This window comes from Plectropomus leopardus, chromosome 1, assembly GCF_026936395.1.
Source record: "Plectropomus leopardus strain MGB_pleo_1.0 chromosome 1, ASM2693639v1, whole genome shotgun sequence".
NCBI lineage: Eukaryota > Metazoa > Chordata > Actinopteri > Perciformes > Serranidae > Plectropomus > Plectropomus leopardus.
The window spans coordinates 24,164,993-24,182,670 of NC_142176.1; the positions used below are offsets into that span (position 1 = coordinate 24,164,993).

Below are 17,678 nucleotides of genomic sequence, written 5' to 3' on the forward strand. Positions count from 1 at the left end.
GCTCGTAAAAAAGAAAAATGCTGTCTAAATACAGATCTCAACTGCACACGGACTTTGGTCAGTCCTGTCAGTGGGAGCAAATACAATGACAGTATTTTTATGTTGCTCATGTCCAAGCAGAGTAAGGGCTGAGGATGCAGGGTGGAATCACTAAATCCACATTTGGTTATACTCCAGACTTCCCTGTAGGCAGAGTTAAGTTGTTGTTGGCTAATGTGTGCACTGTTGTTAGATCATACTGTGCTTACAGTCATCATAGGCTGGTTAGATGCAGATTTGAAGATGGTTAAATTTGAAATTGACAGCTCTTTGAGGATGTAAGCAGATGACCAGCCTCCTCCATGGGGAGAGAAATTTAACCAATTACAAAATAGAAATTAATCTTCCAAAGACTGGGCTACCCAATCCTTACTGAAAGGTGTTGGACTGAAGGTTAAAATTAGATTCATTTTATGACTACATAAGAGAGGGTAATATTCTGTAAGATGACACTAACCAATTGGACATTGGTGGAAATTAATCTGCCAAAGACTAGATATGATGGGTGTGGAATGAGGGTGAAAATTAGATTGATTTTATGGTAATACTTGATGACAAAAGGTAATACGCTGTAAGATAATACTAACCAATTGGATGTGGCCATTATTCTGCTAAAGACATGGCTGCCCCCTCAATTACTAGAGATTTTGAATTCAAAGTTAATCCTTATCTAGGTTTATCCAATTAGTTTAATGGTTTAAAAAAGAAAAAGAAATATTTCCATAAATAAACATATTGTTCAGTTATTCACCACAGTGGTCTCTGCGTTCTACCAAGTAATTTGCTATTTCCAAGTTTATAAATAGGTTCTCGTTCATTTCAAAGATACCAAATCACTGTTTTTGATGACCAAACATTTTGCACACGCCAGTGATCAGATGTCTTAATTTTAGGGGCCGATCACACTGAGACGCATTGCGCCGCAATGACAAGCGCATCTGGAAAAACAGCTGGGAGTGCCTGTGGAGCGGAGCTGCGTGTGCATACTTTGTGCGTGTGGCCAAAAATGACATTGACAAGCAGTGTGACTGTGCACCATGAGCTGAAAAGCTGAAAATATTTAACTTTTATGCGCGCCCAGAAACTGCCAGACAAATGCTTCGCGGGTGTATATACTTTGACTTTTGTGCTAATTAGCAAATGTTACCACTTAACTAAGATGGTGAACATGGTAAACATTACACCTGCTTAGTATTGTCATTGTGAGCATGTTAGCATTCTGACTTTACTTCAAAGTACTGCTGTACACAAGTACTGCCAAATCTGGCCTGTGATAGCAAGCTAGGTGGCTTGCCAACCATTTTCTAAATCACCATGAAATTACATTTATTTACACCAGGAATTTTTTTTCTGGACTTTGAATATAAATTAGGTGCCAGAGAGCAGCCATAACGGATGGCAACACAGGGATGCTTCACACACAACTTCAACCCACAGCACAGAAGATCGTAACAGTCACACTGGCTTCAAGATTAGTGTCACCAGTTCAGTTTCTGAACTCATGTCTTCCCTTCTGTTCCTGAGTAATGACATTAAGTAATGGCCAGAAAAGTGTTTCTGCAGAATATTATAATGTCACAGTGAAGTTGACCTTTGGCCTTTTGGATATAAAATGTCATCACTTCATTATCTTAAACTACTAGACAAATTTTGTCATAATTAACATATGAATTCTGGAGTTATGGCCGAAACCACGTTTTGTGAGGTCAGAGTGACCTTTGACCACCAAAATCTAATCAGTTCATCTTTGCATCCAAATGGACATTTGAGACAAATCTGAAAAAAATCCTCAAGGCATTCCTGAGATATTGTGTTCACAAGAATGGGATGTATGTACAGACAACCCTATAACACAATGCCTGCTAATGGATGCAAATTACAGGCTCTCTCTCCAACAGGTCAGCCACAATTGACTGAACATTGAAGAATATGGTGTCACTGTCTGTGTGTGTGTGTGTGTGTGTGTGTGTGTGTGTGCGCGCGCGTGCGCTAAAATAAATCCAGTGTTTATATACAGGCGGTATTAGTGATCATGCACAGGACAGGAGAAATGCCGTGGATGTATAAAGAGAAAGGTGTCCCTTACGAATCGCTGACGCCACTTATGGTCTTCAGTTATAGGATGTTGGTTAGATTTAAAAGTCTCAGCTGTATGGTAAGAGGTTCAGTTTGAGCCTGCAGTAACAAAAGTGAAAAAAAACCTTTACTAACTAGAGAATGTGTCACATCAAGGCTCATTTACGTGGAAATTAAAATTGCTCTTTAGAGCCTTCCTCAAAAGGCCAGTTTAATGAGATTATGATCAACCCTTTCACTTAAGGACCAGCATCTGGCAAATGTAGTAATTGTTTCACACTGACCTTGTTAACAGAGACAAGAGTTTAGACAGACTTGAGCTCACGGCATGAAAGAGAAACTACTGACTGAGACAGAAGCTTAATTCTGCAGTCAAAGTAAAAAAGTCATCTGTAAATTATCCAGCCCAGAATTTTGCTTCATCCTTTTCCCATCTTTAGTGTCACATTAACATACATCAAAGCTGCTTCTGTAATTGGCATTAAATTAGCATCTGGAAGCAGCTAATTATGCAAACAGGGACAGCAACTGCCTGCCTAGGGCATTATGAGAGTGACCACAAGCTTAAAAAAGGTCAGCTGACCAAAATTAAAAAGAAAGCAAAATTTATTTTTCACTTCCCCCTTCCATTATATAGCCACACAGATAGTTTGGGATGAGTCTTAAGTATCTGTCCATGATATGTTTTCTGCCACCCAAAACAACAGAGTGAATAATAAGATATAAATAAAACATTCATCAGCAGCACAGCAGTTAACAGTGACAGCCTGCTGAAATTGTTGGTGAGGCAAATTATCAACAGGAGGCCTTGCACACATACACTCAAGTCTCATGACAGTTTGCTTCGCCGTGCACAGATGAAGATGACTGTGTTTCTTAGTCTTGATTTTTAAGGAATATTTCACTGCTGGAAGATGGTTTTGATGCAAATACTTCTGAAATTGGTGCTAAATGACCAGAGAAAACTGCAGCATTTGCTATTGCTCAAGAGGTAAAAAACCTTCAACTACCACCAAGAACTGCACTGTACTAGACCAGTAAACACTACCACACGCTGGTGGGTGATATGATGCATGCTTGGCTGATGAAAACAATAAGATAAAATATGTTTCTCAAAACACTTAAGGCAAAGAAATAGGCCATGCAGTAACAGAGCCCTGCTTTATATTTGATTAGCGCTGCTTAGTTCTACTGTTAGATTAGAGTTTGAGAGAGAGAGAGAGAGAGAAAGGGGTGGTTTTCTCTCTCTTGATCCGCTTATATACTCTTGGTATCCGTGGAATGCGGAAATGCAGAAATACAATCTGTAGTTTGTGCAGGTAAGCAGGGAGATATGGGCTCTGGTTCCACAAAGGATAGTTTACCAAAGTTAATCTACTACTGCACGCTACCCAAATTGTTATGAAACAAAACTGGTTGAAAACCTTTACATCCCTTTAAAGGACGTACTTGGGTAAATCCAGAAAAAAGAAAAAATTCTGATGAAGCAGCTTTTTCTTCTCCCTGTTATTGCATGCTGTAAATTGAATAAGAAAATGAATCCACTGAATACACAACAACAATGTTTAATGATCAAGTATGTCAATACAGTAAGCTCCAGGCAAATCTAAAATTAAGAAGGCAACTTACACAGATTCAATTACAGCCAAATGGCAAATTCTGCTAACTTGCAACACCTGCCTTTTGTGTACAAGCAAACATCAAGACATTTACCCCACAATACAGCACTAACACACACACACACACACACACACACACACACACACACACACACACACACACACACACACACACACACAAAGAGAGAAACTCCCTTTCTGTAAATGAAAACTGGTTTCTTTCAGCTTGGGTTTCATTTTTATTATGAACATTGTAAAACTGATGGTAGCTTGTAAACAAGTCGACAGTTTTGTTGGCGTTTGATTATGTAAATCTCTTTATTTAAAGGTAAAACTAAAGGCAACTACAATGAGGCTTTTGACAAGACTAACCGGCTTTAATGTTTATGTCCCAAAAACAACACTTACATGTTGATGTTGAGTAGGTGTAATGTTTACCATGTACACCATCTCAGTTTAACATGTCGGTACACTGATATTTGCTAATTAGCACTAACACATGGAGCTTAATGTAAAAATACAGTCAAATCGTCTGCACACCAATAGTAGCATTGGTTATTGCGCCACCCCAGCACTCACTCAACGGAAAACAACTAAGCGGCAAATTCAACCTTTTTAATCTGGTCTCAATTTTCCCCAACGCAAAGATGACTTCCAAGAAAACACACATACACACAGCTTAGTGGCAGACACTTTGATCACAGCATGTTGTGACTGTTAGCACCTCATTCTTTGATAGGTTTGTTGCTAATTATGGTCTGCATCCACCCCACAATCTATCTTCAGACTTTCCAAACTGAGAGGCACAAGAGGACGAGAGGAGGAAGGAACAAGGGAAAAGAAAGGAGTGTTTATGCATTCATAGTCATCTGTGAGTCCTGGAGGTCCAACCACTGTTTATAATCTCCCATCATGTCTTTTCCTTACATGTCCCTGCTTGCTGTCTGTTATGGTATCTTGCTGCTGGCTTGTCGCACAGCTACCCTGAACTGACATTAATTCAGCCAGGAGGAGAGGGAGGCACTTAGAGACATAAACACAGCAACTCTTAATTTCTCTGTGAAGATGATCACTCATGATCATCTTCACAGAGAGTCCTGTTGTGTCAACAAATCTGAACTAAAATAACAGAGATATTATAATAACAGGCCATTCTCTGTTTATCAGCATGCACTTAGCTGCAGATGGCTTGGTGACAATATCAGAGCATTAGGCCAAGGTTAAGTTGTATTAAAAAACCTCTTACATGCTGCTAAAACAATTTTACAGAGCTGTCAGTGTGCTTGGGGGCATTCATTGCAGTACTGAAACTCAGATGAGGCTCTGAAACCAACAGGGTTACAAGCTGAAGACATGAGACGAAAACACACTCATACAAGGACTCACTGTTTAAGGATTGAAGCTTTTTCCTCTATCAGTGGTAAACTAGAATAACTGTAAATAATTCAAAACAATTTATAACATAATCAAGCAAATATGCACTGAAGTAATGGACTGGAAACATACATGTGTCTCATGGTTTTGGGAAAGTCTTAATTTGTATTTTTTTTCCTATCATATTACATCTCTTAATTCAGTTGGCCTGCCACTGGCCTGTCTGAGACAATGAAACTTCTGCTACTGACATCATACAGCCCATTTGAGTCTAATTATACCTTGCATTTTCATCAGACTTTAGTGGACTGCGGTTACAGATAATTTAGTTTGTCAACGAATAAATGAAATGAATGAATACAGACTCTTTAATTAGATTCTCTACAGCACTTCAGTCTTGTTTCAAGTCTACTCATCCAATTAATAAATATGTTCATCAAACATCGAAGGACACATAACACTGGTGTGAGTTTACACTGAAAATAACAGAGGAAGTTATACTGATGCATATTGTAGTAGGGCTGCAGAATTAGTCAAAATACTATTGAAACTGCAGTGTGGCAAAGTGCAATATCCAAATTACAGGAGCTACAGTTTTTGGATTAAGGTAAAATGAGCCTTACCATTATACAAATGTATCACAACATAGTAATATAAATGAAGCATTGTGTTGCTACAGAAATGCCACTGCCTAGTTATATTCCAGACATAAGAATATGCTTGTGCGGTACAGAGCCCAGCCAAAATCATGATTTTTTTATCACCTACATATGTATTTTTTTTAACAAAAATAAAATCCAAAAAATACCATTCTCACTAAAAATCGGTCAACCTTGTTCACATAAAGTTCACACGAGGTAAACAGGGACATGTGTACTTGATGGATAAACTAAAAGTTGCTGAAATGGAGATGACTGAATTTGAAATGATCCCCTCACACAACAATGGTTATTGTTCTGTCAGTACGGCACAAAGTCCCAAATTACAGTGCAATTACAACGGCTGAGTGGTCATAAGTCAAAGACCAGAGTGAAACAGGGAAGTCCCGACTGGTGCATGCATGTGTTGCAACGTGCCAGTGTGAGCCACTGTTAACAGCTCTGCTCTGCTTACCAAATGCACTGTTTGCATAATCAAGTTTTTCAATAACCAAATCGCATATTAAATTGCGAGCATTTTGCACTTATCATTATGAAAATTGCACGTTATCGTACAAAACATGTCAACTCGGTAAATAAACGTTCAAAAATAACATTTATTGAAAGCAATATTTTTTCAGAAAAAAAAATATTTAGGAAAAGTAATATAATTTAAGTTGAATGAACATAATTGGATTAAATAATAACTCATTTTAATAATAAGTTCAACAAATTAGTTTAACTAACCACCATTTATGTTACTGACTAGAGACGCTAGACGCTAGACGCCTACCTTTACAGCTCTCATGCCAGACAAATGTTCTATTGAGGATATTTTTATTGACTGGAATTCACTAAAGTTGTAAAAATCAATAAATAACTGATTTCAATACCAATCAAAAATAACTGTGATAATTATTTTTGCCAATCATGATGCACATCCCAATTATGTCAATGCACACATGGGCATTGCAAAATCTCAGAGTAACTTTCAAATAAAGTAAAACATGACCTTTGAACATGAATTATCATTTTACAGTTTCTTTATCATGCTTTGTTTTGCTTTTGGTTTTAGTCTGTCTAACACTCATGATCATCCTGTATGTAACTGGGTAAGGTAAAGTCATTGTCCTCTTATGACTTCATTTATTTTCCACAGTAAGCAGGAAATAACTCCTGTACATTGTTTATCCAACAAATGCTTTTTCCCTTGCAGTTTGCAGCCTCAGCAACTGATTTCCAGCACACAAGCATCCTGTTCTGTGGGATGCTAGTCTGAACTAGTGTGGGAACTAGTGTGAAGAACAGGTCATTAAAAGACAGCAAAAATTTACTCTGAAAACAAGACAACGGCCAAAAATACACTTAGTTTCTTTTTTTGTAATGAGATGTCTTTGGGAAAGTAAAGGTCTAACTCACTACTTGACCAATGCTGCCAATAAAACTGCCTACTGTAACAACATTTGTAACTAATTACAAGAAATGTAGGAAAAACACGCAGTCGATTAGAAATGCTTTAATTTAAATGCCTCAAGCACACCAGTTCTGAGGCATTATTGAAGAAAACCGTTGATGCTGATATCAATAAAAGCAGCACCCCAATATGACCCAAACTGCTCTTTTTTATTGACTGTATTGTGCCAGCATGCGGTAAGATTACCTCTTTATCATGACTGAATCAACATGCTGTAGGAGCAAAGCGAATATAACTGATTAATCTGTCTCGCCTCTCTTATCAAGGCTGCATTCATTCTCCATAAGAAACCCATCACAGACTCCCTGCGCCTCGCCACACCTCCCTCTCCCGCTCTCTATCTCCATGAATACACAACTAGTGATTTTCTTTGTATGGCAAGTGTTGTGTCAATCAGCCATCTGTCTGTACCAACATACAATTTGTCATGTTTTCCATGAGAATGAGCAGCTGCAGGGTCTGGCTATGTTGCATAAAAAACTGGTATTATATAAGCTATCAGCATATGCTGTTTGAGATAGATGTCTCAAGATATTGTTGAAGAAGTGCCATCACTAGAAATTAAAAGGCTTAAAGTTGTTGCATTTGACAAAACAAAACATACTGACCCGGATTTTGAACATCTTCAAGCACTACATCACTTTAATTGGACAAAGAGCTTGACAATTATCCCCTGGAGCTTACAATGTGCAACTGTCAGGCTGCCAAGTGACTCCATTACCAATCAAATTATACTCACAAAAAAGTATTGATGTATCAGAAGTTGCCCCTACTGCTGAGATGATATTTGTTTTTAGTTGAGCTATCAATTGCTGACTAATGAGGTCTAGGTTGAACAAACAATGAAACATTTTACTGCTCTACTGGAAACACCTGTAATAACAGATTTTTTTTTGTTTTTTTTGGCCACTTGGAGTCAGCAAAAACAAGTTGTGAAAACATTAACTAGCGCTGGCCCTTGAAAGTTGGAGATTCAAATCATCAGATGGAGGCCGTCAGTCGACTGAGAGTGCTTCAAGTCGAGCAGTCATTTAATTTTTTTTTTTTTTTTGCTAGTCAGTGTGCAGTGCATTTCGGTCTTCAGATACTGCTGTGGAGTGAATGCTCTTGACTTCAAGAGACTTTGGAGCAGAGAGCTGTGGACATCCAGACAGCAGCATGGAGGAGGAGAGAGGAGAGACCTTCTCAGCAGAAGCAATTAATTTACAGCTCACAGCAACTTAACATGAAAGTCTCTGGCTTTTGTTTGAATCATTGTCGGCAAAAAATATTGTCCATTTATTACCTGTCATTAGTGGAGTTACCTTGTTTGTTTGAAACTTTGTATGGAAAACATAAGAAATCGTCCAATGATCATATTGAACATTCAAAATAAATTTGAATGGCATAATTCTGATTCGGGTATAGTCCTAACATAAACATATCTTAGTTGGTATGGCAAAAGTTGCATATTTACTATTTCAGAAGTTACAGAGCAACATTATCGTCCATTTGGAGTTATGTTTATGTCCAGCTGATGAATACAATTAGGGTTTTTCACCTTCACCAGCTCATATTGGAGCAGTGTGTCGGTATATAGAAGCATCTAGAGGTCACGACTGAAGATGGCAACCAGCTGAAACTTTCCCCATGTACCAAGCGTGAACTTCCAGTTAGGATTCCAAGGTTTTCCATGCATTTATTTGTGGTGGCCTGCCAGGATTAAAACATATGCTGCCACAAACAGCTTTTCTATTTTTGGAGCTAGTCTGTTCATCAGTAGTACTGTTGTAATATATACCATTAAGTTATTCATTGCATCACACTCTCGGATCGCAGCATGTGCTTTGGTCACAGATGGAGCAGCAGAACATCAGGCACACTGAAAGTGAAACTTAACTGTTTATTCTATCTAGAGCCATCGTTTGGTCTGTCCATTGTGGGCTTCTGTAGAAACATGATGGAACAACATGGCAGACTCCATGGATAATGACCTGCCTCCAACATAGATCAACGGCTCAATATAAGATAAGGAAAACAATAATTCCTATTTTCAGGTGATTACAAACAAAAAAAACAACATATTTATTATACTATATTCCACTTCTGCTAATAAATACCCCCCAAATCCAACACTAGCTTTTTACCTGATAACAGCTGCCTGTTGTGGCTGAAAGTGACACAATGACAGCTGTGAACAATAAGCTGAACTCTACAAAGCTATATAAAGCCAGAGGTGAGCTGCAGATTGAGGTGATAATTGTTGAGGTTCATCATTATCAGCAATACCTTTCACATAATTGTTTTCTTGTCATCAGACACAACTAAATTTGAATGAATTAAATGATAAAAGAAAATACAGCCTCTTACTAATGCTGTAAATTTTTAGGAATTTGATTTTATGCACGTTTGCAAATTTTATCAGACATTGAGACAACACTGCTATATTATCTACTTGTGTTTTTTGGGGCTTTTGATAATTGAAGTGAACCTATTGGCATCTGTTGTCCTTCTGAAGAATCCAGACATGCAGAGGTTACAGGAACCCAAAAAACACCACATAGAGCAGCAGATCCTTTCACTCTTTGGTAATCTTATTGTGTACAGTTCAATTTAATCAACTCCTTTTATTGATGTTTTTCTGACTGTTATGCAATGCAACACAATGACGTAAAACTCATGCATCTATGCTGCCTGAAACTTGCAACAATGAGTCACAGTGGAGAGGATGAAATGGTCCAAAGCAAGACTTCATTTCATGAAGGAAGATGACAACAGGGCTGCTTGTAATGTTTGTGAAATTATAATTTCAAGGGATGGAAACATCAGCAATATGCTGAAACATCTTTCTACAAAACATGGGTTTAAATTCCAGGAATTTGACACACACATTAGGGCCACCGCTTTCATACTGGGCAGCACATCCATTACTGAGGATAAATATCCTCTGTTTTTATAACATTAGTACGACAGAAATCTGAACACCTGATCCACATGCATGTCTTTTTTCTACTCTGTTTCTACACTGTGTTGAGAAAGTAAAACAGTTACGCTGATGCTAAAAACCAGTGTGTGCCTTCTTATTTTTCACACAGAAAATCGATAAGCATGCATACCATACAGCCATCTTGTCAGGGTCAGGACGTGTGGACAGTTAAATTATTCCACAACCAGAAACCATGGATTATCAGAACCATCTGGAAACATGGACAATTATGAAGCAGCAGTAATCAATTTAAGCAGAAGCAAGAGGAACTAAACTACAGTAGGAGCTGATGAGATCTCATTTCAGTGGACTCCTACCTTGCATTATTTCCATATGACAATTAAATGACTGATTAATTAAATGATAAAGAATCAGACTGGTAAGCACAATTGATAATGGTATCAATAAATTTTTATCAGTTCCTACCGCTAATAGTACTGTAAGCAAGGAGCCAATTCATCTGCAATGCCTCACTGTGCTTTTTTTAATTAAAAAAAAAAAAGAACATTAGCAGAAAAACCTGAAAACTGTACTGAATATGCCTGAATATAGTGTTCCTAACTGGAGGCTACCACACAGAATATGTTGGGTGGTAATTAAAGTATTCAAACACTACAATTACTGGACCAGCTCTGTCATTTAGGGCAATTTAACGCTGTTATTTCACTGTCTTACATTTACTGAAAGCGTCGTGGATGTCTGATCTGTCATCAGATGGCCCACACACTATGACTCATGACCACAACAGGACATAATAAAATGGGAACAAGCAGAATCTACCAGACTAAAAAGCCTGAATATATTGTTCTTGTTTTTTTTCCCTCTTTATCTGCTCTCTCGATGTGTTTACCCAGCAGGTAAAGAACAGGGTGAAGGTGCGCAGAGGGTGTGGCCACAGACAAGACGGTTAACAAAGCGAGAGCCTGCAGAAAACTCCACAGGTACAAACACCTGTAGCTTCACAACTGTGGCTCACTAAACTGAAAGCTGCGATTTAAAAAGGGGAAGTAACATCGAGTCTATTCATATACACTTCCCAAAGCAGAGACAGACACACACACACACACACACACACACACTATCTGTATGTCCTCGAGCCCAGATATCTTTGTAAACACAGCGCGCGCTCCTCTTTTAACAAACAAAGTCATGAGGTTACTCACCCACCAGATGATGGCATAACCGAACAAGGTGAATTTGAGGAAAACGTAGGAGCAGCGGTGACAGTACCGGGTCTCGCTGTTGTTGGACATCGTGTTTGACTGAGGACAGTTGACTCCAGCAGCTCCCTTCTCTGTTGACAGCACTTCCGCGTTGTCATCGTCACCACACCTGTGAGCGCACGCGGGAGTGATGGATGAATGGGAAGTTTATGGGCGGGGGATTTTGCGTTGGTACACTTTTATGTGTACCCTATAGCTAAAGAGTCATAGGTTAGATTTAAACACTGACAAAGCACAAAATTGATATAATTTCCTCAAACTCCCTCTGTCCAGGCAGGGGTCAGGACTTATGGGATCATTGCATGTTCCCTTTATCTTTATTTAAGAAGAAAAAACCCTTAAAAAAATCCATTTGAGTCTCGGTTATAAACCCCTTTTTAAGAAAGGTTTGGCTAAGAAGACAACATAAAAAAACTGCTACAATACCATGTAACTGTAACCATAGTTACTATACACATTATACTTTGGGGTTATTGTAGTTACGTTACCACAGGCTTATTAATGTATGTGTTATGGGAAACTGGAAAAAGACATGTTTTAGCAGGAGTGATTCCACATTGTTATTTTGGACTTTGGACATTGGTCATTTGTATTATTACATATAGCAATTGTTTCATATATATTTATTTGTACTTTTAAGTTGCTATTTAATGTCCCAGTAGCTGTCAGTGAGAGTAACATTTGTTCCTACCAGCTATTGTTTGTGGGGACAGGTGTGAGTGTTACAGACTTAAAATTACATGAGAGAGAGCTGAGTGAACTGAGAGGCTGGATGTCTGTAGTCTGCACATTACCTATATGCCAGAAGGACTGGAGAATGCTACTGAACAAAAAAGAAGTGTTACACAACTCTGACTTCCCTCCTCTATAGCCAGTTATCTACACAATGCCTTTATGAATTACCTGCGCTCCAGAGTATTAATCTGTGGATACAGGATTTTGTCAAAAATGATAAATTACAAGCACACTTTGTAAAAAGGCTGCCCTTTGTTTTGCATATAGATACAAAGTGGTGATAAAAATGTATTTGTCTTTATGCAAAGATCAACTTACTTGTTGCCAGTGAATTTCTATGTGAGATGATAATTTTAAGAATGCATGAGCCTCAGACAGTACATTGGTTAGAGGTGTAATCATGTCAGAGACATGAAAGGTGAAAACAATTTTACCTCTGCTTTACTGACCATGATGTTTCCTTTGGTCTAAGCAAATTATGGATAACAATCAATACCTTGCAAAGTTACATATTTTGAATTATAACTCAAAACATGTAACATTGCCCCCTAGTGGTGAATTACAGGAGAGAGACCAAACAGAATTGATCTCTCCAACTGTGTTGTGTCAGACTGGCTCATCTTAAGGGTGTGGCCCTTGAAACCTTTGGAGAAATTGCCTAAATGGGAGTTTCTAAAAACTTGGTGTTTTACCCAATGGGCATGGTTTTGCAGGAGGCGCCAGTGCAGTAGCTTTCCCAGTTTGGTTTGATGAAAATGAGAAGTTGGTGTGGCAAAGTACAGGCTAGTTTTATTTCTAGAGTGTGGGAAGTTGGGCAAACTAGACTGGATAATAAATGCTGCTAGTATGAAGGCATGCAGAATATACTATTAAAATTTTCCTTTATTTTGTATTTTGGTCTCACACCTGTGTACACTGAGGCCCGTTTGGGCATCTATTGATACAATATAGTACATTAATATCAAATACAGAAAACCCTGCATTTGGGTAGATTTATGATGTTGAACATAATTTATTCCATCTACTTGTCAATATTTAAGCACTATTCAGTGGTAAATATTTTCTAGTATAATGTTGTCATAGCCAATTTAAGAATTTATTAGCAGTCATTTGAAAAGTTGTGGTTGCAGTGATGCCAGCAGTACAACAGCGAAAACCAAAGTGTATCTTCACAAAATGATGATCACAAAAAAACAAAACAAAACAAAAACCCCATCTATGTTTGAAAGTACAGTTATGCATGTGGAATCCTATGGCCTTTATCTTGGGGTTAAGGCAAACATTACCTTTAAAAACAACTTTTTCTGTTACAGTTTTGCAAGCGTATCAAAAAAGTGACATAACAACCCAATGTGAAGACTGCGCATCAGGCACACAACACTCTGCAAGACACAAGGCAGTGCTTCCAAGTAAAATGCAAAGTTTTTCGGGAGCTCCTTGCCCAAATATGGATATTGGAACATCTGATGAGGATTACTGCATGTACCACAGCTTTTGTTTTGGGCCTCCGCACACAACTTATAAATGTAAAGCTGATCCTCTTTACTGGCTAAATCAATCAATTAATCATCTTTAAATCATTTCAAAATGAAAATGAAAATCATTTTAAAAATGCAAAAATATTTTTAAAGCATACAACACATACATTGCACCAAAAACTAATCACAATCACAATAAAAATATGTTTTTGAGAAGATTTTAAATGATAAGACTGCCCTTCAGCAGAAAGTGTGAGCCACTCAAGAACATACAGTTGTAGACCTGATACACCAAAACAACAGGCACCCACCTCTGGGATGTTTGTTGCCAACCATCAATCAATTTTTATTTGTCACATGGAGTTACACAAGGTACAACGCCAATGAAATGTGATCCCATTAGCTCCTTTAACGTGTGCACTGTTATTAATATTACATTATAATTGTCCTTGTTTCCAGATTGTTCTGGTAACCCATGGTTCCTGCTGTGAAGTGATTTAGTCACACATCAAAGTGTGTGTATGTACTGTATGCAGTTTATCAGGCACCACTGGCTCTGGTCGACACCTATCATCAGCTGTGCAGCTAATTAAGTGCTCTAAATCGGTATGAGGGAGCTGTCTGAGTGGCTGCTCTAAGTGTCTCCGGTTAGTTTGGTTATTCCATATTTATCACCTCAACTTCTTATGTTCTTTAATAAGCAAAATACCTGTAGCTGACAAAACCATGAAAAGTAAAGTAAACGAGCAGTTTCAGATTTTATTAGATGTATTCTTAATTTGCATTCGGAAAATGTAATTTATTTTGGCATGAAAACAAGTTTTTATCATAACTGTTGTTTTTTCTGGACAACAAACACAGACCATAGTGGAAAAATGTTACCGCATTTCAGTGGTCAGATGTGATCTTTGATGTGAGTTCAGGTGCAGCATTTAACAGAGGATGTGAAACGGTGTGACTCGATGCAGCCATCTGTCTTTGTTTGGCAGACAGGATGTGTTTCATCCCTTCCTCATTAGTTTCAGGTCCTGGATAGTCACCACTGTTATTTGTCATTTGACAGTGCCTCAGGCTCAGATTCACTCAGGAGACAGCGCTTGTTATGTACACTTACACCAGCATGGTAGAAAACTTTTCAATCCCCTGCCTGTACCCTTCAACGTGCCCTTCGCCACGCTCTGCTGGCCAATAAGGATTCGTGAGCATGTGAAAGTACACGCATACAGTGCGTACTGTACAAATACAACACAGAAAAGGCAGAATGAGTTCAGCTGTAGTCAGCAGGCTCCACCTCTGTTCTTTTCTGTGCAAACACACATGAACACATAGTGTAGGTGTCCCCTGAGAGGCAGGGAGAGTCACACAAAACAGGAGAGACACAAAAAGAGCACAGTGTGAGGAATAACAAACGCCAAAGGGATGGTTATTGTCAGCGAGAATAAAAGCAACAGAAAGCACAAGAAAAGATGTAACTAAAGACAATCCATTACACACTGAAGGCACAACGACTACCTGTTGTATGCACTGGAGAAAAACACAACTAAAGTATTGACCAAACAACTTTACAGAAAGGTTTGCATTGTGAGCTTACATTAATATGGGTGTCCTCAGTGGCACTTTATGGTTAGTGATAAGTGGCCCATTTAAAAAGTACATATTTATACTGTATATCTCCTTTTAAACACACATGCATTGATGTAGCACATGTGTTTAAAGAAATACCAAAATAATGCCAAGAGCTCGAGCAAGTCTCCTGTGTGTATTTCCTTTGACATACGCTCAAATTTTAATACTTTTAATTATGTTCATATTTTTAAACCAGCAGCACATAAGCACTGACTAATATGATCTCTGGGGAAACATTAAGTGTTTTGTTATGTTTTACATGCAGCAGATCTAACTAGCAACAGTTTTTCTATATGTGTGACTGACAATAAATGCAAACAGAGCTGTACTTTGCAAGCATTTTAACATTGATTATCAACCTAATTTTCAACTGTGCAACGCCTTCAGTTAATCTCAAATAGATTTTTTTTTTTTTTACCTGTGGGAAGCACTGCAGTTAGTTCAGATATCAAAAAGAAACAGATCACTCACTGAAGCTGACATTCACACTCACACTCACACTCACCCTCACACAGGAAATTTACAGGCTACAATTAACTCAACCTCCATGTCTATGTACGGTGGGAGGTGCCCCAAAGTTAAACAATAATGAATATTGTATAGATATGAAGGTGATTGTGAATAAATTTTAGAGGTACAAGAAAAACATTGAGCACAACCTATAAAAGATACAACACTTAGAAATATAGATTTTGTAGGAGTGGCAGCAAAGAATGGAGAGACTCCCCACCAGGAACTCATCTCCCTCCAGCAGCAAGAAAAAAATCCATACCCACACTGCAAAAAAGTTTGACCTCTCCAGCCACAAAAAGGACCCCGCAAGAAGACAATCTCACCAAATCCAGATGAATACAGATGATTGTGCACTACAGAACCTTGACCATAAAGAAGTGACTTTTTTAAATGGATCTCAGGAGTTGTGGTCTGAGGTTCGTTTTTATCGTCATTATACAGTACAGGATTGTACAATGAAATGCAAACACAGCCTCATGAAGGCTTCACACACCAGAAATTAGGGCTGTCAAACGATTATATTTTTTAATTGTGGCTAATCACGATTATTCACATTTTTTAATCTTTTCCATTACTTTGCATTACTAAACACCTTTGAAGTCCATATTGACAAGGTAAAGTAATTCAGATTATCTTGATTAGGAATCAAGTGAGCACAAAAAAAAAACTGCATGGGATAAGCATATAGTGGGCGCGTTTAAGGGGAGACTGATGGGTACCAACAGAACCCATTTTCATTCAGATATCTTGAGGTCAGAGGTCAAGGGACCCCTGTGAAATGACCATGATGTTTTTCTATTGCCAAAATTGAGCCTAACTTTGGAGAGTTATTTAGCCCCCTTCATGAGAAGCTAGCGTGACATGGTTGAAAACACTGGATTCCTCAGGTCTTCTAATTTTATATGATACCAGTATCATCCAAAAAAACAAACATAGGCAATCCAATATAACAAAACAAACAATACAAAAAAGCACTAGATTAATAAATGAAACATTAATTTACTACACAAGGTAGAAACAGTTGCATATAAATTCACACACAAAACAAGTACAATTTCCAAGCTACAGTGCAAAACAAAAGTAATGGGAATGAGGACATTGTATGGTAATGTGCAAAACCAACATCACAGAATAGTTCAGTGTCAAAATCACAGATGCAAAGCAATGACGAACCAATTGCAACATTTCTGGGGTTTATTTGGCACAAAAATCTAGATGAATCTTCATGCAGTATTCACAGAACTTTATGTAAACTCAATTTAAGAAGCATTTTACTTATTAGGTGGACATTTCATTTTGGCCTGTATATAATGCATCCAAACACACATAATGCCAATGTTTGAAAATGCCAAAACTCTCCTTCTTTTCTAAGAAGACAGGTGACACAATCCCTGCAAATGTGGTCCATGTAAAATTCCCAAACGTAGTGCAATGTATGGAACTGGGCGCATTGAGCTGGGGTTCATTTGATGCAAAAATCTAATAGTCATCTCTAGAGTAACTTTTATGTGAACTCCATTAAAGAAGCTGAGGAAGTGGGGATTTCATTTTGGCCTGTAACATACAGTGCTTCTACATTACATTACTACACATAATGAAGGTATGGATAGCCAAATCCCCAAAGAGCTCTCCCTGTGTTCTCAGAGGACCAGCATACACTGTAGAATCTGACAAGTTGATTTTATTTTACAAAAAAAGGAGATCTAGGAAACCATTGTAAAATGTGACTTAATTTTTGCTTACTTTATGCAAAAGTGTTATGTTTACTTAAAAATTTGTTATTTTATTTACTTAATATTGTTGCAACTTAAAATGATACATTTCTAAGTTTAGCAACTTCTGTAAGCAAAGTATACTGTTCTATATATCCATATTTTTTCTGTTGCCTGCAGCCTAGTTGGTCATATTTGCACATTTC

At 38.0% G+C, this 17,678-nt stretch overlaps 1 protein-coding gene across 1 annotated transcript in view; it reads right to left on the bottom strand.

The window, feature by feature from the left end:
* Nucleotides 1-11,513, bottom strand: part of tspan15 (tetraspanin 15) — a 37,368-nt gene extending 25,855 nt beyond the window's left edge. Inside the window, exon 1 of the mRNA XM_042499711.2 lies at nt 11,349-11,513. Within this exon, the coding sequence (XP_042355645.1) occupies nt 11,349-11,438 (90 nt within the window). The 5' untranslated portion in view covers nt 11,439-11,513. The remainder of the gene's footprint in view (nt 1-11,348) is intronic.
* Between the last annotated feature and the right edge of the window lie 6,165 nt (nt 11,514-17,678).